This window comes from Aulostomus chinensis, chromosome 3 (assembly GCF_037954235.1).
Source record: "Aulostomus chinensis isolate RoL2024-O1b breed Wild chromosome 3, RoL_Achi_v1.0, whole genome shotgun sequence".
Taxonomy (NCBI): Eukaryota; Metazoa; Chordata; class Actinopteri; order Syngnathiformes; family Aulostomidae; genus Aulostomus; species Aulostomus chinensis.
The window spans coordinates 15,079,605-15,103,933 of NC_141322.1; the positions used below are offsets into that span (position 1 = coordinate 15,079,605).

General features: G+C 42.5%; 1 protein-coding gene across 4 annotated transcripts; it reads left to right on the forward strand.

The window, feature by feature from the left end:
* The first annotated feature begins 74 nt into the window (after positions 1-74).
* srpk1b (SRSF protein kinase 1b) lies at positions 75-23,980 on the forward strand. Of its 4 annotated transcripts, none has more exons than XM_086198896.1 (16): positions 75-175; positions 732-786; positions 14,777-14,904; positions 15,196-15,304; positions 16,160-16,247; positions 16,363-16,450; positions 17,572-17,678; positions 17,773-17,938; positions 18,378-18,403; positions 18,487-18,712; positions 18,821-19,249; positions 20,073-20,164; positions 20,310-20,417; positions 21,364-21,433; positions 21,641-21,733; positions 22,674-23,977. In XM_086198896.1, exons 1-16 carry the CDS (start codon positions 163-165, stop codon positions 22,856-22,858), a joined length of 1,983 nt encoding a protein of 660 aa, XP_086055022.1. In that variant the 5' UTR covers positions 75-162; the 3' UTR covers positions 22,859-23,977. The 4 variants fall into 4 exon arrangements, with proteins under 4 accessions (XP_086055022.1, XP_086055024.1, XP_086055021.1 ...); XM_086198898.1 differs by lacking the exons at positions 75-175; positions 732-786 and adding an exon at positions 3,291-3,496 and having other exon boundaries at positions 18,821-18,963; positions 19,111-19,249; positions 22,674-23,980; XM_086198895.1 differs by lacking the exons at positions 75-175; positions 732-786 and adding an exon at positions 3,292-3,496.
* The last annotated feature ends 349 nt before the right edge of the window (positions 23,981-24,329 follow it).

The following is a 24,329-nucleotide window of genomic DNA, read 5'->3' on the forward strand; positions in this document are numbered from 1 at the left end:
ACACGTTTACGTGCATTCAAACTGCAACGACTGTCAGTGAGAAACACAATCGTAAATCCACCGTGTAGTTACAGCGCCCTCTGCAGTTCATATCACTCTTGTTCAGTCGTTACGTTTACGCGCAGCCTGTGAACGCAGCTTAGCACCGGACTGGTTGTCACCATGGAAAGAAAAGGTAATGTTCTATCATCTCTAAATAAAACCCTTCCGCACCTAGCGCTCTTAACAAACACTTGAGTCATTCGTGACACTTCTGCGGTAAGTTATCTCTCGTAGGTACCGTGAGAAGTAAACGTTAGAACAAGCTAACAGTTGAAGAAAAGTGAAAGTGGACCATGCGCTCTGCTATGTGTAGTACCAGTAAGCTAGTAGCAGCCATGAGACTAGCATCTCATCCGAAACTTTTATCCAGATCAATTAGCCGGCTTCCAAGCATCATTAATAAACTTACCAGTGGTCTACATGATACTGGGAAACACAAATGTGATTTTAAATATTTAAAAAAACATCAAGTTACTGTTAACAACTTCCAGTGGCGTGTGAGAGGGAGAAACATAGCGCCCAGGCCGGCTTAACTTACTTAGCTAGGGGTTTACTTCGACCACTAACCTTCGTGTGCTTTTAAAGCAGCTAATGCAACACCAAGCCTGGACTTCTTACACACGTCACCAAGTAGCTGGTAACATAAATTTGTTTGAGTACTAATAGCTGCACTGTTCTCACCTTTGTAGTACTCGCATTGCAAGCCAGAAAGAAAAGGACAAGGCCCAGAAAACCTGGCAAAAAGTAAGTTGTTTTAACGTTCATGTCCGTAAAACTGCAAGCAAACGTTCATTCGTGAGCTCTGCTTAGCTGCATTTAGCTGGACTTCGGTTATGGTTTACGGGTGTGTGATGATGGGTTCGGCAGGTGTCTGTCTCAGGTGAATGAGCCTGGAGGTGAGACAGAGCTGCTTCGTGCAGCTTCATCAGGATGAAGAGGTGCAACACTTCCTAAGATCTAAACGTGGTGTTCTCAAAGTCCGAGACTGCCATTACTGGAGAAAGGTGCCCCCTCCCGTCTTGGTTTACTTCATTAGTTTCACTGGGATCCTGGACGCTCATGGGACCATTTGATCCCAGAGACACTCAATATTTTAGCCAAGTAAGCCTCATGTTACTGATTTATACAACTTCAGACTCAAATTACACAAAAGTCGAATACTATAGAATGTTATTTCAAAATTAAGTTGTTCCTGTTACATTTGTGAGTTTGACTTGATTAACCATTAAATTCCCTAAAACCAACTGTCTCTCTCACACACTATATTATGTGAACTAATTTATTAACTCGTGATATTTTCTCACCTTCCTTCACGTAGCTTCCCCTGAAACGATTTGGATTCCCGGGTTGAGTTGTTGAATTACTGCTAAAAAGTCATCATTGATTAAAGATCTAGATCAGTGTTTCTCATTTAAATTTTAATAAAAGTGTTTCCAAAGAGATGAATCGGTTTGATGTACAGTATGTCGACCAAAGGCTCTGTCATTTTTTCCACACACACAAATTGAAATTCAAAGCAGCATTAAAAGTACTCTGGAATTATCTTGCTTTAACTATAAATCAAATCCAATATTGCAATTGAAAAGACAACTGTGTGTGTGTGTGTGTGTGTGTATATATATATATATATTTTTTTTTTATTATTTTTTTTGAAATCTTGACTTTTTTTTTCAGACAGTTATAGATAGAGATATGTTTTCCATCGGGTTCTTTAAAGTGGAAATGACAATTGATACAATTGTGGCAGTACAAAGTGGCCCCAGATTGACTGTGTAAAGCATTTGAAGTCAAAGAAAACCATTAATTATGGTACGAAACGCCACTATTTAATCTGACTTTGACACCAAACTTGTAGTAATTTGCAAATTTGTAGCATATCTAAACCAAAAAGTGAATTTTACTTTTCTAGAACTCACTAATAGGTGTCTTCAGCTCACAGAGAAGTTTTTTTCCCCCACCTGCAGCAATTTTTGGGGACTCCAGAATTACTGAAAACACCAGCTAACTATTTGTAGTGTGAAGCTATGACTGACAACAAATAACTTCAAAACTGTCCAAAACATCCATTTACATTCACTCAAATGCATCCTCCAGTGAGGGAGCGCTAAATGTTAGAATGACGGTAATGAATTGTGCTGCTCCTCATTACTCGCACCACAACACAATTTGTAGAAAAATAATGAAATTTTGTCATGTAAAAATTGGAGAATCAAGAATGGACTGTACTTGAGTCTGGATTTTGCTTGATTAAAGACACCCTGGATTCCCTGCAGCCCACATTTTGTGCTGGAACTCGTTCAACAGACTAGAATGAGGCATTAGTGCTCTTTGACTGTTCTGTGGTTGATGTCATTGCTCCAGCTCTGAGATGTAATTCATTATAAAATGTCATATCGTTGGTGAATCGTGTTGATGCATCATGACTGTAGAGTATTCAGTTAATTTCTAGAGTAACAAAGATGTCATCTGTTTATTACACTAAAATATTCCCCAAAGCTCCTGTGAAAGACTTCAGAGTTGGTTTCCCTCATCTTGCTGCATCTGAATGTTGGCTTCTCAGAGTAGAATGATGTCTAGATTTGAAATGACGTCTAGATTTCAAGAAAAGGTCACTTTCCTCCATTCTTTACTTTTGTGTGATGATTTCTAGTTGTGAAGGTTTAATCTCCTGAAATACAACACTAGGAGATACAGCTTATCCTTGTATCCCAGCTGCGATTGTTCACTCAAACGAGGGTCGTTGCATGCCTTGCCCTCTTCATGACTTACATTGACAGTGTGATGCGTGAGTTCAACTTGGTATTTAGTGAATTGTGTGTATTGTTTGTATGATGTGCTCTGCTACCCTCCTCGTGGACATTTTACCCTCCCTAGTGCTCAAGCACTTGAAATGAAAGCAGGATAAATCATGTGTCCAGCAGTTTAAACTGAAAAAATGATATTCTTGGACTTTTCAGAGAGAAGGAGTAGGTGGCATAAGATTGATAATGAATTCACACGTACCGTATTATTAGATCATGGGTGGATGGATTATTAAGAATCATTCTCACTAACAGCAAATCCACCTGTGCATTCTTTAAACAATACTGAACTTCCAAATGCTTCGTGCTGTGTTCAGTTGAAAGCCTAGCGATGAAGTGGCTTGTGATGTTGCATAAATCCCCTCTGTAACTCCTCTGGCTGCCTGTCTCTCTCCTCCTCTCTTGCCCTCATCATGCTCCCTCCCACTCCTCGTTGTGTCAGTCGCTCTGTTGTGGCTGCTGGGAGGATTCAAATCAGCTGAAGAGTCCAGGGAGAGACACAGACCTGGTCCCAGCCAGGTCACTGCAGGCTTTGATGCCACCACTGTAACAAAGCCAGTTTAGTATAGAGTCGCTGGAGTCATGTGGCTCCTGGACTGGATCTTCTCCATCAATACAGCTGTGGTGAAACTAGCCAGTGGTCTCACGTGCAAGTGAGTAGTGCAGCAAATCGTGTGTGTGTGTGTTTGTGTGGGAGGGGAGGGGGGGGGGGGGGGTCAGACTGTGCGGATGTCTGCACTGTGATGTTGGAGGCAGCGGTGAAGTGTTTTGGTTTGCGTGCACCAGATAGCAGTTTACACAGAGCACGGCCAACTTTGTTGGGCTGATCCATTTTTCATGAAGGAGCAGATGTTGACTTTTGATGCTCTCCCAGGTACTTGACTACCTGCGCAAAGGTTCTGGTGTGTGTGTGTGTGTGTGTGTGTGTGTGTGTGTGTGTGTGTGTGTGTGCATGTGCATGTGCATGTGCATGCGTGGCATGCATGCGCGCAAGTGAGAGCAGGTTTGATGATGTCCCCAGTGGATTATTGCTGCCAGCTTTTGAGAGAGCTCACAGCTTGGCCTATCTTCTTTGCTTGTGGGATTTAGTGTCATTTTAGCTTTACTTCAGACTTGAAAATCAGACTTGACATCATGACTTTTGTCACTTCCAGTGGCTCAAATTAAATTTTTTGGACCCTGTGTGCTCCTAGGTGACTGGAGAAGAACGGTCTGTATTGCAGAGGACTTAACCAGCATCATTGCTGTCTGTACTGCCTGTGTGTGTGTTCTCCCAGCTACAACTGCAGTTCATTACATAACCCTTCAAATATTTTATCATCTGCAGCTCACCACAGCTCTGGCCTTGTCTGTCTCATTCACCCAGTGGGTTAATCAAGCACGACATTCTTTCCCATCAAGTCAGAAATATGTAGAAGAATACAGATAAAATGGTTGCCGTGCTAAGAAACGTGTTTTTGTGAAGAACTGCATTCGTCTTTGTGTGTGTGTGTGTGTGTGTGTGTGTGTGTGTGTGTGTGTGAGATGTCTCTGTATGCTGCTCAGCAACCTACTTTACACGCTTACTGTACCTGTGGTTTTATTGGAAAAACTCACATTCGTTCATCTATTAGATAATATCCCACAGAGTTTTCCTTTATACTACAGGGCCTTGTAACTTGAAGTCAACATTATGTAGTTTTATTGTGTTAATGATAGGGCTGCAAGTAACGACTATTTTAATAGTCGACTTGTCACCGACTATTGAAACAATTCGTCGACTAATCGTATAATTATTAATTTTTTCTTAAATTTAGCATGAAGTTGATTTAATTATGTGGCAAATGATAATAAACACAAGAAAGATGGGTACAATGAAAAATACATCTTTTATTGAACATACTGTGGATTCATACAAAAATTAAATAAAAATGTCCTATCAACCAAAGAAATTCTTGGTCGACTGAAGCCCTCAAATTTCAACTAAAAATCGACTAATTTTATGTATGAAAAATATACTGTGTCAACTATCAGCACAAAACCTGTTGAGGAATATTTAGACAATTGTTTTTGTCACATTATAATAATTGACCGACGCTATCATTTGTCCTGCGCACAGAGCGAGACTGAACAGAGGAGCTCAGCATCGCGGCTGAGACACAAATAGACTTTTAACTTAAAACTTTACTCTTAAACACAAAAGGCAAGTCAACAGTAAGAATTTTTATAATTAAGACAAAAACAATTATTAGACTAAAACATTGAAATTTCAATTCTGATATGTTCATATACGCAAAACTGACGGGGCAACCTAAGGTGGACAAGTTAGCTCACCGTTTCTAGGTGATATGTCGTCGTGTTTGTAGTGGCGCTGTGACATGAAAGCTGTTGTTGGCAAACTTTGCATTCGACTTATTTTCCATTATCTATTTTCATGAAATGCTGCCACACTGCAGATGTCTTTGACATGGTGGACGAGGATTGACTTTAAATAAAACCGTCAAAATTAAATATACATTCATCAAACCACCAGACGTTGGCCTTCTGGTACTCCTCAGTCTGCCTGTCTCTAGCGGGTCAGGCTCGTCCAAAATAGCAAAACAAGGGGGGTGTTCAAAGATAGATTATCTGTGAAACAGGGGTGCTTTGAAAACACCCCCATGAGCACTTGGTACTTTCCTCCTGATGAAATTAACGTGGCAAAAAATCGACCAATCAGAATTTTGGTCGAACCAGAACGTATTGACTAATAAATCGACCAGTCAACTGGGAGATTCCAGCCCTAGTCCTGTCTAAAACCAATTAGGTACAGTGTTCAGACTGCATGCATTTAATTTGAAATACTTTTCTCCGGCACAATCTGGCATAACGCTCAAGCTCTCTTTTATAGCAAAAATACACTCATAAAATGTACAATGTATGTCATAAAAACTGTACTGGCTTGAATGTTACTTGAATCTCACCGAGGCGAGTCAGACTCCGTTTCGTTCAACTGCCCGACGGGCTTTCTCTTTCAATGTTCGTGCATCACCAAGGTACTGCCATGATACGCAAGGTCTGCTTTGCAAACTTTGCAAGTAGTCTTTTTATTCGCCGTATCTGTTGGAAAAACGCGTCTGGCGACAATAGTCGACAATGAATGCCATTGTCGACTATTTCTATTTTCGATTTTTGTCGACAACGTTGACTAATCGTTACAGTCCTAGTGAATGATGAGTGTTGGAGTAGGATAGAATATACTTAATTGTCCCTAAGGACAAATTTGATTTTGATGCAGTGTTGCACACAAGTTATCCTCTGCAATAAAAACATATCTCAAAGAAGAAAAAACTTGTAGCAGTTAACACAGGTTCTTCATATTCTAGCCTCACTAATTGAGTTTTGACACAAACTATTTTTGTTGCCAGAAGTATACAGTTGTTTTTTTTAATATTTGAATACTCCAAATATTTTGAAGTGTATCGATACTCCCCTTCCACAGTGGTGATACCAGCCACACCCTATTCTCTGGCGTCATGATGATACACAGTCCACCCCCTGACACAGTAACACTGCTGTGTTTGTGTTGTCACTTGTCTCATTCCCTTCGTTGTGAAGCAAATCAGAAGATGGCAGATGTGCAGAGACCTGCTACCGGTTTTGGAGAACAAAGAAAACAAGCGGCCCTCTGTAACACTACTGTTGAAACACTAAACGCTAATTACACTGACTGGAAAATTAGGATAAGATTGACTCAAAAGTCAAAAAGTAATTGTAATGATATATCATGGATGATACTGAATCGCACACCTCTAGGGGAAAGCCACATGCTACAACCAAGTATGAATGTCAGCACAAATATAACTTGGCAAATCACCTGAGCTACTGTCACCTTAGGTTAAAGAATTTTCAGAGTTTAACAGCCTGTATTTCAACAACAATGACCCATTCAGCATGCTAGCTAACTGTTACCGCGGCATGCTGAGCTAACAGCTTTCAGTTCAGGGATGTTTGACTTCAACCGCTCCACAACTGAGCTTTGGGCTTCTGTTTTAGCCTTGGTGAGGTTAAATGTCCACAAAGCCTTTGTAGTCTTGTGTAGTTACTTGTTGGCAATCACCATTTTTAAGACAAAAAAAAAACAGTTGGGGATTCGTTGTGCTGTGTTTTACTGATGTCTTTTATGATGTAGAACCTCAATGTTTGTGTTATCTGCAGATCTTATTTCAGGCCTTTCAACTAAAACTCATTCAAATCCTGGTTTGAGACGAGGGAGCCGGACATTCAACGATGCTAACAGTTTCTGGGTCAAGGAGCTCATTCCTGCATCACTCTGTTGCTTCTTACACATTGTACCGCATTGATTTGTCTTAGTCTTGTTGGACTCTTAAGTCTAGAGTTAACTTTTGACAAGAATCTAGAATTGCTTGTCCTCTATATTGTGTCATTTTCCCACAGTGGAGCTGTAAGTGAATCTGATGGAGGGTGTGTGCGTGCGAGCACACACACATACACATGCACACACACACTTGATGCACATCAGTCCCTCAGCCTCAAGTGAAGTCACCTAGTGCTGTTTCATTCTGCTGTTCAGGCTTTTGGCATTGATTTTATCTGAAGGGTGGGGCGGAGGAGATGATTTAACTTAAGTGGCAACATTCTATCCCCAAGAGTTTTGTTTTTTTTCTCTCCTCCCTTGTGCCCCTCTTTATTTGCCTCTGGAGATCTGATGGGGCTGGATGGGTGGAAACAACAAGGCGAGGAGAAACCAGGAGACGCTGACGCTGTGTCATGTCGAATGTGTGCACCGGCGTGATGGAGCTGTCAAGTGCTGGTGGTTTTGTATTAGATTTCAGCTGTCATTGGCACAATCACTCTGGCTCGGAGGGAAATGCGGTCCAGGCTGCAGAAACCGGCCCTTTCTTTGTCTCTGTGCCAGGCAGTGTCAGCTCTAGCTAATATAAAAGCTTTAAAGAAGTGCAAAAGTTTGGTAGGTAAACATGGGGTTCTTGTATGTCATCCCTCAATTAATATGTGTACATAAAGTTGATGAGAGGGGTCAATCATTCTCACCGTTATTGGTCTTCAAAACTATTAACTGATCCGTGTTTAGCAATGCGTCTTAATGATGAGGATGATGATGAATGAAACATTGCACTAAAGATAAGATTTTCTCGACAGTCCACGTGTTTGCAGCTGTCAATCACTTGGAGTGTGAGTGTGATATTACTATCCTCCACATTTTTGTTCCTTCTGGCAGCAAAGTCGAGGAAGTCTGGCAGATGGGGGCACTGAGGGGGTGGAACTGAGCTCAGTGTGGGTAAACTCACTCATATATAAAGATTGCAAATGATGAACTCATTTATGGATTATAGAAAACAATGGTTGTAGTCAAAGAACTGCAGCCACAGCTGGAGTTGGAGGATAGTCGAAGGTAGTGCATTTTGGCTCAAACTGATGTGCAGTTTTGAGGTGTTGTAGGAAATAAGGTTTCTTCCCATACAGGAAATTAATTTCTGGCATTTCCCTTTCTTCTGATCTTTCGCTTGACTCAGATGTTGCACATCTGATTACTACTTAATGATAAAGCATATGAGGGTGCAACACCCTTCAGAAATGTTCTTAAATTGTTGGTTAATTAAAATGTGACATCTCAGCTGGCAGCTGTGATTTTCATTTGTCTTTTGTTTGGTGTCACCCACAACGCTCTGCACTTGATTTTTTACACATTCACACTTACACTACTGATCTTACTGACTTCCACGCTCTGTTTTTGTACTGTTTTACTTCAGTTGATTACCTTGTTTAAATAAATATTTACTTTATTGCTTTTGTTATGGCCTAAGAGCTGGTTTATGACACTAATCCGGGCGGCCGTCTGCAATGACTGAAGCTGGAGGCTGCATGTCCAAGTCTGGATAGTTCAGCCTTGAGGGAATTTATTCTGGCTCAAATGTCCACTGGGACTGGAGGACGAACTAAATATATTTTGGTGGTCAAAGGTTGTCTGTGTAGGTTGTCAAAGGTTGTCACACTTTGATATCTCTTCAACATCTTAAACTTTTTCAAATAGACATTCAGATTGTTAGCAGTCAAAGGTCAAGTGTTTCTAGTTGGCTTTCTGAACATTTGATATCGTGATAATCAGTGTTCATCTTTGATCATTGCAATTGTTTTCTTGATTATCAAAAATCAAAATGAAAGATCCACTAATCCTAGAAATGCAACTGTCTTAATGAAGACACCTAAGAAGACAGTCAAAGATTGCCAAAGTGGTTTTATTTCAAGTTTTGATTGATTGAAATCGTCTTGATTTAAAATGAAGTATGTTGATTGAAAATGTGAGTCACATCTTACCATTTCAAATCCTTTCCAAGATTAACAGCAAGGCTAAATGAATTATTTTCAAAGCAGAAAGAAAATCCATGATGTAACACATTGAATAAAGCTATGAGTGACATCTTGGCTCCTGCCACTGGTGGTTTCCTCTGAAGCATCTCTCGTGTTCAGCTTCATTTGTGAGTCTGATTGAAAAACAAAAGCCTGCCACAAATTTGCTCCTTTAATAACTGCAGCTTCAAGAGTTTGGGGAGTGAAAGTGGATGAGTTGCTTTGTCATAATAATGTTTGAAGTCAAACTGTCACTGTACATGATACCATGGATCACCTGTAGCTTCCTCCCCTACATGTAAGGCACCAAATCAACGAGATGGTGACAAGTACCACAGATGATGGTGATGGTGAAGAGGGGAAGAGGGATGGTGGTGTTTTGGTCAGAAGAGGAGGAGGAGGAGGGGTGGCTGATGTCGTCCCTCACCTGCAATGCAGTGCTGGGCTGCATCATCCAATCGTCCTCCAGCTGTCAGTGAAGGGGGCGGGGCCAGGGGCTGACGATAGCCAAGGAGAGTTCTCGGTCAGAGAGAGAGAGGAAGAGAGAGAGTGGCAGCGACTGTGTGAGAGGAAAAGTGAGCGAGAGTGTGCAGCGGTGTTCCAGGACTCAGCCTCAGTGTTCATTAGAGCTGCCACGTTTCTTCCCCCTCTCGTTCCTTTCTGTGCGTCTTTCCTTTCTTTTCCATTCTCCTTCCTTTTGCTTTCTTTGCATCCTCCTTCTATTATCTCTGCTTCTCAATAGTCACCATCCTCCTCCACTCTACTTCTCATTCTCCATCTCCTTCTTCATTTGGTCCACTTCTGGCACGTCTGTTTTTAACCTGGCGGATGGAGTGAGAGGTTGGTTTAACACCTGCACGTCCTCCTCCACTCTCCTCTGCTCCCTCCATCACGTCCCATGGGCATCCGTGCATCTTGCAGGTAGGAGCACTGTGAGTGGGCAGACACTTCGCAGGCATTTCTGTTGGGGTTTTTTTTTTTTTTCAGAAGGGTCCAGTTTTTGTAGTATTGCGGTCCTAGAAGTGTCCTGATTGTTGTCCATGTCCTTGTCGTCTGCCCATCAGTGAACATTAAACTGTCGATGTACCGCAGTGAGGGGAAAAAAACTTGCAGCACACTTTCACACTTGGTGTGTAAAAGCTCTGCACATATTTAGAACCAATCATTTTGATGTCTTTTACATATTTATGTACAACTGTTTTTGTTCTTTTTCCATTCCCTCCCTCCATCTGTCTCCCTCTCTCTCTGCTTGCTACTTATGGATCATAGTGTTAATTTTGGAATCTATTTTTAGATCCAGCCCTTCTGGGAATGCGGGCTAATTGTGTATTAACTCCATTTTAAATATTTCCTCATAAATGCAGCGATGAACATTTCAACCAATTTTTAGTCATTGAAAGTACTATTTTAAAAGTCTTACAGGCTAATATTTTGGTCACATTTTCTCCGTGTATATGAATCATTCTCACTTTGGCCAGGCTATGATAGTGTCCAGAGAGGAGCTCGGCACATGATGGAACAAAGAGCAACGCAATAAATATTAAGTGACCAAGGTAAAGCACACCAACAGGATTGCTTGCTCTTTTAGAAATCCGTCTCCTCTATCTCATCTATTTGATTTTCTACAATAATACAAAAAAATGAGTCTCTGACTTACAGATATTCAGGCATGAAAGTATCAATAACATCAGTTGTAAAAAGAATTGGGCTAAAACTCCTCAATCTTAGAGTTATAATATCTTAAATACTACTCAAAAAGTTACGTATGATGTTTGTCAATGGACTGTCCTCTCCTGTTAAAATGATGGGATGAAAGCAATATTAATGCTGAGAAAATAGAAATAATTGTAGATAAATTGATGTGATGAATTGATTTTTCTTAAATGAGCAAACAGTAATATTGGGTAATGCTGGCTTTATTTCAACAAGTAAAAATTGTGTTTTTACTTAAAGCACAATTGAAGGATGAGCGGATGGTATCTGCTCAGGTGTCTTAACATGTTTGTACGTGTTATATTTGTATTCGCAATGAGAACATGAACTACCCTTTAGAAACAGCTGAGAAATCGGCGACACAAAGATGAACCTTGGCACCACATTCTTACTTCACAGCTAGAGGATGTCAGTGAAGAAAAAGCACGAACTGATCTCTAAATTTAGCTGTAATTATCTTTACAATCACCAGAACACAGTGGATGAGCAGGACACCGCTTTATAGAGATGTCTTTCCTAACATGAGGAACCTCGTCCTTTTGCTCACATGTTCCAGCAGCGCAACAATGAAAGTAATCAAACTAAATTCCCTCTGTCACCAAATGAATGCAGCATATTGGAAAGACTGACCGTTGCCTGATAAGTGTTTTCAGTTCTCTATAGCTGCTCATAGCTTAAGAAATCATATCCAACGTACTTTTAAATGCTCCAAATCCTCTTGTGTGAAGTCCCATGGAGTCTGTATGGAAGAGACCACCAAGTACTTATTTGAGACCTGAAAATTTTGGTGTTGACTTCTGAAAAACAATTCCAGTGTTGGGTAACATCACTGCAGAAATGCAGTGTGATGGCTGCTGCTGCATTGTCTTGTTGACGAGAGCGCCTGGGACGTTTCATATCCAGGTCAAATCAAAACACCTGCATGTGGAGGCCATGATGATAATGTCAAGACAATTTCAATAACAAGCACATAGGACATGTTAGCAGTGAAGCCAGCAACTGTGGTCTGGTAGCTCTACGGGTTGAAGCATTAACGTGAGTCTCAACTAAATTGCATGCAAGTGGTGCTCTCCCTTCAGGATAACTCAAAAGCTTGTGTGTAATGCAGAGGTGTGTGTCTGTGTGCCATGGTGAGTAGAGAGTGGAGGTGTACATCAAAACTTCCATAATGTAATCCTACACTCCAACAAATACTTTTTTTAAGCTCCTCTTTTTCAGGAGTTGAAGTAAAAGATATACAGCTCCATATACACGTAGATATTGCAACCAATGGGGGACTCAGACACTCCAACCGCTGCAGTGTCACTCACACGGAGTCAGTTACGCTCCATCAGCCAGAGGTTGCTGGCGTTGCTTCTAGTTAGGAGTCAGGTTTAGACGTGCAGTGTAAATGACCAGTGGATTGTCGTACTTGCATCAAACCAGCAACATTGCACATTTTACTACAGTTTTTATGTCAAAAAGTAGAATGACCATTTTAACTCGTAACTGAGACTTTTTAGTGGTAATTAACCAGTATTATAAATTGCTGTGGACATGTGTCTGACGCATTATTTTATCAGGGTATTATTTGTAAGCAGCTAGAGAACATGAGGACTCACATGTTGTCACATCATCATCACACACACCCGCAGTGCTGCTGTAAACAGGGAATTTTTAAACATCAGTTTCAGTGTATAACCTGCATCAAACCTGAGATTTCACATGCAGGGCAATACCTGATGACTTAATAGGCAGAATAGTAAATAACCTGCTATGCACTGTAATGTATTAATAGATTAATAAAACAAAAGCATAACTGAACCCTCGAGTGCAGAGAGCCCAGCTCGAGTTCAGGACAGCGTCCTCACTCATCATAGCTGACAGCGGATCTCCTATTTTTTTTATTCAGAAATAGCATCATGTCAACTTGCTGTCCTGTTAATTAGCAGCAGAGAAAATCTGCTCCATATTGGCACCCATGTCTTTGCAATGCAGTGATAGCGCCTTGCTAGCCTGTCTGGTGAACGTTCCAATTCAGGCGCGTTGACACCTGATGATGGGAGATGGTCTCATACAAGCGTCCACCTTCCTTTGGGTCATTGGCCTGTTAACAAGCTCTGTAGTTCTGTAGCAACATCTCAGCGTTACTCCTGCCTGCAGACCTGCTGTCCCTCTCACAAAGTGAACCTTAACTTGGTGTCTTCTTCTTCTTATCCCTGGTACATTACTCTGGCTCTTTACATTATGGCAGTGTAACTGTCATGACTTGATATTACTGACATGCAGCTCAAAAGCTTTGCTTTGGGTAACGGTTGAGTTTGAACTGTCAGATTTTGTCCTCCATTAACAAACTATTATCTCACCACCTGTGACTCACATACTCATCCCAATCCAGCCTAACTGCAACCCACTCATTACTACCCTGCACTGGTTGAATTTCAAAAAACCTTCTGGAACAGTGATTTTACATTTTGGTATTCGCATGTATTATACTGGTTTTCTTTGGTGTTTATGGTAATGTCACTGTTATTGGTGGGTAATTGGTGCTGGTATTATTCATCGTTGTCGCTTCATGATGTACACATGGAAACTGATGGTGGCGGTGCTGTCTCCTCCTTCAGCACCACGGACAGCACCAAGAGTGTATTGTCTCGAGATGTAGATCTTCAATTGAAGATATTTTTCTTTCTGGATTAATCGGCCATGTCTTGATCTGTTATTTCATCCGTGAAATATCAGCAGCTGGTTGAAAAAATAACCCTCAGTTTAAAAAAAAAAATGAATTCAAAGTACTTGAAATGTGATTAGTCCAAAATATGACCTGACTCATGTCGATGCTTAAAAAGGATAAACGAATTGGACGTAGTGTGTGGTGTTTTTACTGACGCGGGTCTATTTCTCTGGAACACCTGGATCATTTCCTCTGGAGTGTTGTTGTTTGTGCACCGTCACCATCTGCAGGGCCTCCTTGTTTTTACTGGTTTGGGTTCCAGCTTGAATCATGTAAATAGACTTTACTGGAGAACAAAGAGTCTAGGGAATTCCCAGTGAGCTGTCCCATTTGAGCAACTGGAGAATGGTCTTTTAATAATTGAACCTAACATGTTCACATTCACACAGCACAACCTGCTCGCTTAAGCATTAAGGAATCACCGCTAGTTACAAAGCAACGTGATAAATGTTTAATGGTATTAAGTCTTGGTCGAAAGGTTCTCATACTGTTTGTTTTTGTGATGATGCTTCAGGATCAGGTTGGTTTGGAGGGAAAAAAGTGTTTCTTATTCGCCAAGTACTAAAGCGATTTAAAGCAGTTCTGCTGGAAGGACTTCATACAGTAATTTGTGACTCCAAAATTGAAATTTACACAGCCAGTTGTCAGGAGCAGGAATATTAGAGGCAGCGAGGTGAATAGATAGCAGACCATCAATCTGTCTGTTATTAGTAAGTGATACGGAACATTTTTGGAGTAAAAGCTGATTGTGCTTTTGTCACATTGATACATGGACAAACCCCCAGCCAGATTCATCCCCCAGGATGAATATCTTTGTAAAGTATTATTGGCTGCCAGCAAGAGTGCCATCACTGAAGAGGATGCAAAAAACCCCACCATCAAAGGCTGACTGCATTGTAATTTTCAGTAAATTATGATAAATCTATGTCTGAGTCATATATTAAATCCGTAGGATGTGACTTTGGTTTAACCTGGATCCCCCCCCCCCCCCAAAAAAAGCAAATGAATTTGTCTGTCCTCTTAACCTGAGACACTAAAAGCTCATCATCTCATCACCTTCTGACAGTTTTAAGCCACCTTTCATCCTCAGTCACCCTCCTGCCATCTGCAGTCTGTAGTTCCAGTTCCTCTGCTCTCTTATTGCACCGCTCTCTTTCAGACCTGAACCTCATGGTTGTGGAGGTGGCTCTCAGCCGGGTAAGGCAGAGTCCCCCCTTCCAGATCAGGACGAGGAGATCCTGGGCTCTGACGATGATGAGCAGGAGGATCCCAATGACTACTGCAGGGGTACGTTGTCTCTCAGCTGTATTTCTTTTCAGGTGTTGGTGGGGTGGAGGAGCTGAACAAATAAAGATGTTGTCTTCATATTTTGATACACAAAAATCCCTCAGCAATTATCGCACCCTCCTGCTATGTGAAAATTGCCGTTGGCTGTACAACAATTTTGATTAAACTTTGATGAACTGTGCAGCCCCGAGTGTAAATTCATATGAAGCCTGACTGTTACAGAGAATTTCAGCATGAAACCACCAAAGAACGTTTCGGAGTTCATTTACATTGATGTCTGTCTTTATACAGGAGGATATCACCATGTGAAGATCGGCGATCTTTTCAACGGCAGATACCATGTGATCCGTAAACTGGGCTGGGGGCACTTCTCCACTGTGTGGCTGGCCTGGGACATCCAGTAAGTCCCGCTCCTCAACTTGATCATTAAAGTTAGAGGAGGAGGGTTACTCACATCACATGTGTTTGGCCTTGTAAGCAGGACTTTGGGAATGCCCCGAAGGAATTCCTTCAAAATCAGCAAAAACAGCAGGCTGATGTATGAAACTGGGGAGGCAGTAATTCTAGTTCCCAGCTAATGAGTCTCTCAGCTAGTCATCAGCATGCTTCTGTGAAATATATATTCAAGTATAAGATGAAGTACTTTTTAATGCAGTGAGGGCCTTAACTAGCATTTACTATCCATCCTTGTTTTATTTGATGTGAGAATTGGATCTAAACAGTTGAAAGTCTCCTCTGCACCGCCTTTGAGACTGAGGAGGAGCTGTGGCAGCCCCCACTGCTGGTTAATGACATCAACTGAGGAACTGAACATACGTTCACGTCACTTTGTCGCTAAAATGCGGTGGTTTAAGCAAAACGTGTTTAAAGTTGGCAACATTGAGTCCTTCAATAGAGTGCAAAATCTAACGAGACCGTATTCCTGTGTGTATATTGTGCTTAAGTGCATGTACATACGGCAGAGATCTGGTTGGCAATCACAGACATTTTGTATCTGAAGCCATAGTTTGATGTCTTATCACCGGTGATAACTTGCTCCAGATCTTACTGCCCTTGACAAGCCGCGTCTGTAGAGCTCCTCAGTCCCCACTAACAGGCCCTGGTTGTGATTTCACCATGTCTGGTGGTTCTCAACTTACTGTGGACATTTGTCAGTAAGAGGTTTCAGGTGCATTTTAAAGGTATCAACTACAGCATGTGAGATGCTGAGCTTGAAGTTATTAAAGTCTTTAAACATGTTTTTTTTTCCTCTCAGGGAGAAGCGCTTTGTAGCCATGAAGGTTGTGAAAAGTGCGGAACATTACACAGAGACGGCTCTGGATGAGATCAAGCTGCTCAAATCTGTAAGCCACAATCATCCACACAATTTATTTTCATTTTACATTCCTACAGCGGCTCATCCAAGTGTGTGTGTGTGTGTGTCTGTCTGTCTGTCTGTCTGTCTGTCTGTCTGTCCAGGTGAGAAACACAGACCCTGGTGACCCCAACCGAGAGAAAGTTGTTCAACTTTTAGATGACTTCAAAATTTCTGGAATGAATGGCACTCGTATCCTCTGATGACCAGGGAAGAAGAAGCATCTCACAATTATTTAATTATATTGATATTCACAAAAATGTCTGCTACATTTTTTATTTAAAATGTCTGATTTTTCATGTCTGGAAATGTTGTTTGTCATTATTGCTGAACCAGGTTTAGGTTGGACCTGCATTCCACAACTTACCTGCTTATTCTTCTCTCGTTGTTGTTGTTGTTATTGATGTCTGATTGTGATGGATTGGATATATTGATTGTACTCACTCAGACTGCATCGTTGTCAGACATTAATTGAAAACATTTCACATTTGGAGATGTATTTAGGTAGACCAGAGTTAGAAATGCTTTAGAATGGCTTTAATTTGACCTCAGATCATGCTTAGGAACCCTGCTTCCTACAGAGTGGTGAAGGATGAGACTGACCGGCCATGTTCTGACACCTGGTATCCAGGTTGGTGTCGGGGTCTCGGCTGGATGAGCCCACGTGACAGTTTATATATGCGTTTCCACAGTGTTTAATACAAATGTTTGTGGCTGCAGCTGCCGTGGAAAGGATAGTTTGCACAAACAGAGGAGATGACCTGACGTCTAGAATTTGGAGGGGACACGTCCCCTCAGTCCGCCTGGGATGTGAGCCAGAGTTCTGCCAGACACTCTAAATTGTCAGCAGCTATGATGAGATAGAATCTGAGTGCGAGTCATCCGGCAGGCTAAAGTCTACTTCAATCTTATTACACCCCCAGATTCACACCCTGCTCTATTTGTGGTTCACAGATGTTCCGTGCACAACACTGTCTGCTACGTCACTGACTCCCATTCTCTCCCTAGCTCGGTTTCCAGCACACTATTTTTTATGCACATCTAGAAATATTGCATTGGGAAAGCTGGAGGGAAATGGCCAGATTTTAAAAACAAACAAAAAAAACAAGTGAAAGTTTACCATGAGGTAACAGTTGTGTTCTCTGGCAGCCTACCCTGGCATTAAAGTTAACTTGTCTGTTTTTTAATGTTAAAGTGTTGACCACAGTAGAACCACAATATGGATATTCATGTTTACAGACTCCAGTCTACCGCAGGCTGAGGCGCAATAAAGAAGCCCTGTGCTGTTTGTCCTTGACTTTGAATTTCATCAGATGTGTGTATGGTGTTTGAGGTCCTGGGATACCACCTCCTGAAATGGATTATCAAGTCCAACTATCAAGGTCTGCCGCTGCCGTGTGTTAAAAGCATCATACGACAGGTACTTGAAAGCTGCGCCTGATGTGTTGATGACCCAGTACATTATTGTCAGCAGTGCTACACCCTAACTCTGATCTGTCTTTGCATCACTGCAGGTTCTGCAGGGTTTAGACTACCTCCACACCAAGTGCAAGATCATCCACACCGACATCAAACCAGAGAACATCCTCCTGACTGTCAATGAACCCTACATTAAGAAAATGGCTGCCGAAGCAACGCAGTGGCAGAAGACTGGCGCCGCTCCACCCTCTGGCTCTGCAGGTCACAGCATTTCTCCTCTCAGCAAGTTTAATGGTTTGATCGACATTTTGCTGACAACCGAGCTTTTGCTGTTTTTAGAGTTTTCAGCACATTCGTGGGCTCTCCAGCATTTGACAGGTCACATACGTTATGGTTCAGTTCTCAGATCCGCCACTCTCTTTGTAATCTTTAAACCTGAGGACTGTGATTTTGAAACATGGGGAAGTGTCTAAAAGAAGGTTTTGTAGCCGTGTGTCACTATGAGTCACCACTGGAAGGGTTATGGAAATTAGCAGCTTGTTCAGAGGAGGGTGAGTGTGTGTGTGCGTGCGTGCGTGCGTGGGGGTGGGGGGTTGCAGTTGGTACAGCTCGGTGTGAATCACTGCTAATTATAGAGAGGTGCTGGGGATGCCACATGTCATTCACTCGTGTAATCTTCCTCTTATCCCCTCTCCAACAGTGAGTACAGCTCCAGCACCCAAACCTGTAAGTTTACTGAATTTTGTAACCAAATCTAGTGAGAAGGGGTGATGGCGCTTTCATCTTTCCTTTTCTTCTCGGTCCCCAAGATGGGCAAAATGTCAAAGAACAAAAAGAAGAAGATGAAGAAGAAGCAGAAGAAACAGGCGGAGCTGCTGGAGAAGAGGATTCAGGAGATGGAGGGAGCAGCAACACCTGAAGGAGGAGAAGAGGAGGATGACGAGGAGACGACAGAAACCACTGAAGACACCGCCTCCTCTGCCACCATGTCCACGTCTGCTACACTGCAAGACATCGTCAGCAGTACCACTACAGGTGATGCACCGGACTGTTTACCTTTTCATTTCAATATTTTGAATAAAGTTATTGTTGAAGGAGTAATGGAGGACTCAAATCATTGACTCAAACTCCACTCTGCTGCAGACTTGACTCCTGACGAGCTGCCCCAGCAGACGCTGGAGGGAAATGAACGGCGAGAGGACGCAGCTGAGGAGGAGAACAGGATGGAAGTCAACTGTAACGGCCACACCTCCCTACCGGAGAGCGAGGCAAGCCCAGAGAGCCAGGTACACGGGACCAAGCAGTCTGCAGAGGAACTGGAGGACCAACAGAATGCGAACCAACCGGAAAATAGCTCCTGCGACACGTTGTGTAAGAAAGACGACCATCAAGCGTGTAACGGCTCATTCAGGGACGCTGAAATCCATCTGCAGGAGCAGCCTGCCTCCGTCAGCCCAGACGCCATCACTGTGGAGCTCCAGGAGGAAGACAAGTTGGAGAAGAAGGAGGAGGAGATGGACATGCAAGGGGAGAACAAAAATGGCGCTGAAGAAAAGGACGATGCTCAAAATGGTTGGTTAATAACAAATCGCCCCCAATATCTCAGTTTAACCTTTTTTTTCTTATTTGCTCATTCAAGTTTGCTTTGTAGGTCCAAAATAATCCTTGAAACATCCTAAATTTAATAATTAATATAAGGCCTTACAACTAAATAGTCTTGTTTAGGTCTTAATTTATTTCAGCTATCCATTTTTTCATTATTTTTGGGGGGTTACATCTTAAGTCACACTCTGTAAAGCAAAAAGGCTGTACTGAAAAAGTACTGTCACCTGCCTTCCTTTTGACAAACTGCAGATGAACCTCACGGTGTCGAGCAACCACAGTCCTTCACAAAATCACATTCATATTCCTTGTATTTATAATTACCTGTATTAATTTAATAAGAAAATATTTGTGCAAATATCATTGCTAAATTTTCTTTCCAGTAAATCTTAAGAGCTTTAAAAAGAATTAAATTTCAGCATGTCTCGTTTTGTCAACTGTTAGAACAATGGATTCGTCCATTTTGCTTCAAGAACCGAGTGACGGTTGGGTTTCAATCAGATGTGAAATCTTTGAGTTTGAACTGAGGCTTTCATATTTCACTCTTTTTCATATTTGATTCAAACTGAATATATGAAAATATATACCAGCATGCTTTAGTTGGTACATCAGTGTATCAACGACTGGCTGCATGTGAGCCTTGTTTGTTTTAATCTATCAACCACCTCCACTAAGGTGGGGGTGACTGTGTTATATAACACCTCCCTTCCTCCCTCTCTGTAAAGTAACAGTATCAAATATTGATTCATATTTGTGATATTTTTTCCCATCATTCCCTCCTTCTGTCCCCTAGAAGCATCAGGTTTGTTGATAAACCCTCTGGAGCCTCTCAACGCTGACAAGGTGCAGGTTAAGATCGCTGACCTGGGCAACGCCTGCTGGGTGGTGGGTTCACGTATACCTCAGCACGTTTTCTTAATCGACTGATTTATCACCTTCAAGAGTTTCTGCGTTGCCTGTCAGACCTTCTAAATGGCAGTAAAGGAAAACGCTGCCTTCAGTGTTGATGATTCTCTCTCTGCCTCTCCAGCATAAACATTTCACAGACGACATCCAGACACGGCAGTATCGCTCACTGGAGGTGCTAATAGGGTCTGGCTACAGCACACCTGCAGACATCTGGAGCACAGCCTGTATGGTAAGTACGCGCGCGCACACACACACACACACACACACACACACACAGTGTCTCCTTATAATATTGCCCCCTTCATTGGTTCCTCGCTACCCACTGATGTCGAAGCCCTCTATGGGTCAGAAGTGGAGTTATTAATATTCCTGTGCTGCACTGAGATTCACGACCATGAAACCTTGTCGTCACAGCAGTATGATCGCTGTGGTCGTCCCTGCAACATAAACACTCTTTGTTTGTAGCCTTGAGAGCTTTCAAACTTGCACACAAGTTGGATTTCAACCAACCAGCTCACTGTAGACTTGAGCATTCAGCCAGTGGTCAGCTGCTGTATAGTTCCATCAGAATGATGTGTAAAATATCCTCAGTCTCCAGTTCTGCACTTTTCAGATGTCCCTGAGCTGTTGGCCCTCAGCCTCAGATGTATCCGTGCAGCTTGGAGGACAATTTATTTTGGTGGAAACCAGGTCGTTGCTCCTGGCCTATCTCATCACAGCTGGACGGAGACTTTGTTTGTGTTTTAACTTATCGATCTGCAAAGTTCAGATGTGCGTATTTCCAATTTTACTGGTCTTGCTTGGGATTTACAAGGGTAAGTAAGTGAGTCATAGCTGGGAGTGACTTGAGCAGTCACAAAAACACCAACTGACCATCTCTTTTCAATAGTGGGAAGAAAACAAAATTATTAATTGGTGAAAAATGCTGCAGCTACAACAGGCTTTTTTAATCTTGTGGTCAATCACCGTGATATGAATCAGCATGTCAATCAAAGAGCTGCTTTTTCATGACCAATAACTGACTCATACTGTAGGTCTGTAGTCAGAGGGGAGCACAAACACACCGCCATCGTTAGGACACGAGGTCTGAGAAGTCCCCCAGAATGAGCCGGATTTTGAGGGATTCATCTTGAGGGGTATTTAAGCCTCTCATGTCTCTGTTTTTTTCCCTTCAGGCCTTTGAACTTGCCACTGGAGACTATCTGTTTGAACCCCACTCTGGTGAAGATTACTCCAGAGATGAAGGTCAGTTTTCACTTCCCTGCAGTTAGCGATCCTTAAACTGTAAGCTGGACTAATAAATTTTTTAAAAATCTGTTAAAAAAAATCAAAACAACTCGGACTGGATTAGTTCTGACCATCTTCATCTGATAAAAATCTAGTTTGTCTCCCTTCAGCTCATGAAAAAGTTATTTGAATGCACTGATTCTGTCCCCCCCTCTCTCTCTGTAGATCACATTGCTCTGATTATCGAGCTGCTCGGTAAAGTTCCCCGCAAGCTGATCTTGGCAGGCAAATACTCCAAGGAGTTTTTCACCAAGAAAGGTAAACAGGCCCGCCTCGCCACCAGCTGTCTGCTGCTTCTAGAAATCCAGTACATCCCTGAGAAAGATCAGGTATTTGGTGCAGAAGTTACTATTCCTGACGGAGCACCTGATGGCTCCAGGGAGCTGCCATCTGCTCCGTTTGAGGAGGGAACTTTCATTTCAAGCTCATAATGGTGGTGCAGAGGATTTAGCCAAGTCCAAAGTAATCCAGGTCAAGACGACATTTTCTTATCATCAGAGCCAGCAAATTTCAGGTCATCAATTGAACTTGAAGGGTAATGATTGATCTGGTACAACTGTGAGTGAAATGATTTGCAGGTTCTCTGGTTTTGAGTCAAAGGTTTACACGCATTCAGGTCTGGTTCATTCAGAGACCCGGGACTCTTCTGGAGATGGTGGGTCAGGGAGAGTCCGTCTGTCTTGGTCTTCTTTGGACCAAGTGGCTGAAGGACTCAAGCTGCATTCTTTTCCGTCCAAACCTGCGCCGACACTCCGACTAATTACTGATCAAGACGATCTGGAAAATGAACGGGGTTCTCATGCATCCCCAGCCTGTGCCCGAAGCCCATTTGTTGGAAACTGAACCGAGCCCAGAGGTCATTCTAGGTGTCAAGTCAAGCTCTGATCCCCTCTGCTTGATCTGTGCCATGGTTACCAGGAGGGGAAATAAGTTTTGGTAGCGACACTATCTGAGCCTGAAGGAGCGAAACATTGAGACATTCACAGCCTTTGTTGTTGATGTGCAGTCACGGCAGGCCGTTACAGCACTAATGTGGCATGTCTGGGTTGGGGGGGTTGCTCTCATAATGGTTAAAAACAAGACCCATGAATCACTATTGGCTAGTGAGAGTCAAACTATACAAACAGCCTGGTGACAGTGAGTATTTTGACAGGCACAATGGACAAACTGAAATATATTTTCTTGCCTTTTGTCCCAGGCGACCTGCGCCACATCACCAAGCTGAAGCCCTGGGGTTTGTTCGACGTGTTAGTGGAGAAGTACGAGTGGTCCAAAGAGGAAGCCCACTCCTTCAGCAGCTTCCTGCAGCCCATGCTGGATCTGGTGCCAGAAAGGAGGGCCACGGCGGCCCAGTGCCTCCTGCATCCGTGGCTCACATCATAGGGGCCCTTCACCTGCACAGCGCCATCTGTAGGTCATGGAAGGAGATTTTGAAGATTCTGGGCTTGAAACACACTCATGTCTGCTGGAGCCTGTGACTGCATCGTGCCTGTGATATGCTTGTCATGGCCCTCAGATGCTTCCTGCACGTTTTTGGGTTGTTTTTCTTGTTCTGTGGGGGTTTTGTTTTTTACACAATAAATAGACTGCTGCTGATATTGAATCATACTGACAGAAGGAACCCAGGATCTTCTTCCCACATCATCACTCTTTTCTTTTTCTCTGTTCTCCAGCTCTTGTTTTTGCAGCACATGACTTTGTCAGATCTTGGGGTACTTTTAGATTTAATGAATGGACTTTTGGATGTAAAAGGAAGTTGCACTCACTTCAGAAACAGCAGAGGAGAGATGTTCATTGCCATCGAAACTACAAACCAGTGCTGTTCAGATCGCTGATGAGCCAAATCTGTGTCCAGTCTCGCTTGCCAACTCTCGTGTTAGCCGTGCCAGCTTTTTTTTACCTTTTGGCCGTCAAAAGTGGGCAAAATGCTTTGATTTAATAACTGCGTACTACTACCAGGCATGACCAGAGGCTAATATTGGCACTGCTTCATGTGCTTCATCATTTAAGAAGTACCTCTATTTGTGTACAGGCAGGAAGTTCGTAGTTTCACCAGAAGTTGTTTTGAGCTTGGCACAATATAATGTGAACATGCAGATCCCTTCATTCTGCTCATACTTGACCACCCCTGCTGCCAGACCCGGTAGAGGAGCCTCCACATGATTGACCTCACACATTTCTGAGGTTCCAGTGGGTACGGACCGTACCAAAGAGTTTCCCGTCATCGTCCCTCTCTGCAGCATGAGCTCTCTACCGCGTCCTCAGGAGACTCTCACTAGTGTAGACGGCTGGCTGAAAGGTTTGGGCTTTTTTCTGTTGTTTTGTACATACATTTGGGAAAAGTATCCAATAATGTTGACTTTTAACAGGATGAAAGTTGATTGTCTTCATAGATGCTGTAAATGCTTTCGGTTCCCTCAGTGATGCGGTTTTTCTACAGGCTCCTGTTCTCTCCATGTCTCCCCTGTTTTTCTGTAGTAAATAAGAATTAAAAAAAAAAAAAGATTAAATCTAGTTTGTGTCTGCCTGATGAATCGTCAATGCTGGGTAGCAACACAGGATGATAACCAAGAAGAAAAATCGTGGTTAATTACAGAGAAAGTAACCTTTAGTTCTCTCCGTGTGTCACTGAGACGCCTTTAGACAGAAGATTATGATTGAAGTTGACTAACTTCTGGTGTCTGTCATGTTCATTTCTTGCTAGTAGATGTTTTCGTGAAATTTCAGCACAGTAATCTCATGAGTTCTGGACTGTCACTGCGACTCTTGGTGAGCGACATCCCATAAGATCATCCTTTAGATTGGTGCTGGAGGAGAAAGGAAATGCATCGGCATATCAAAACTTACAACTGAG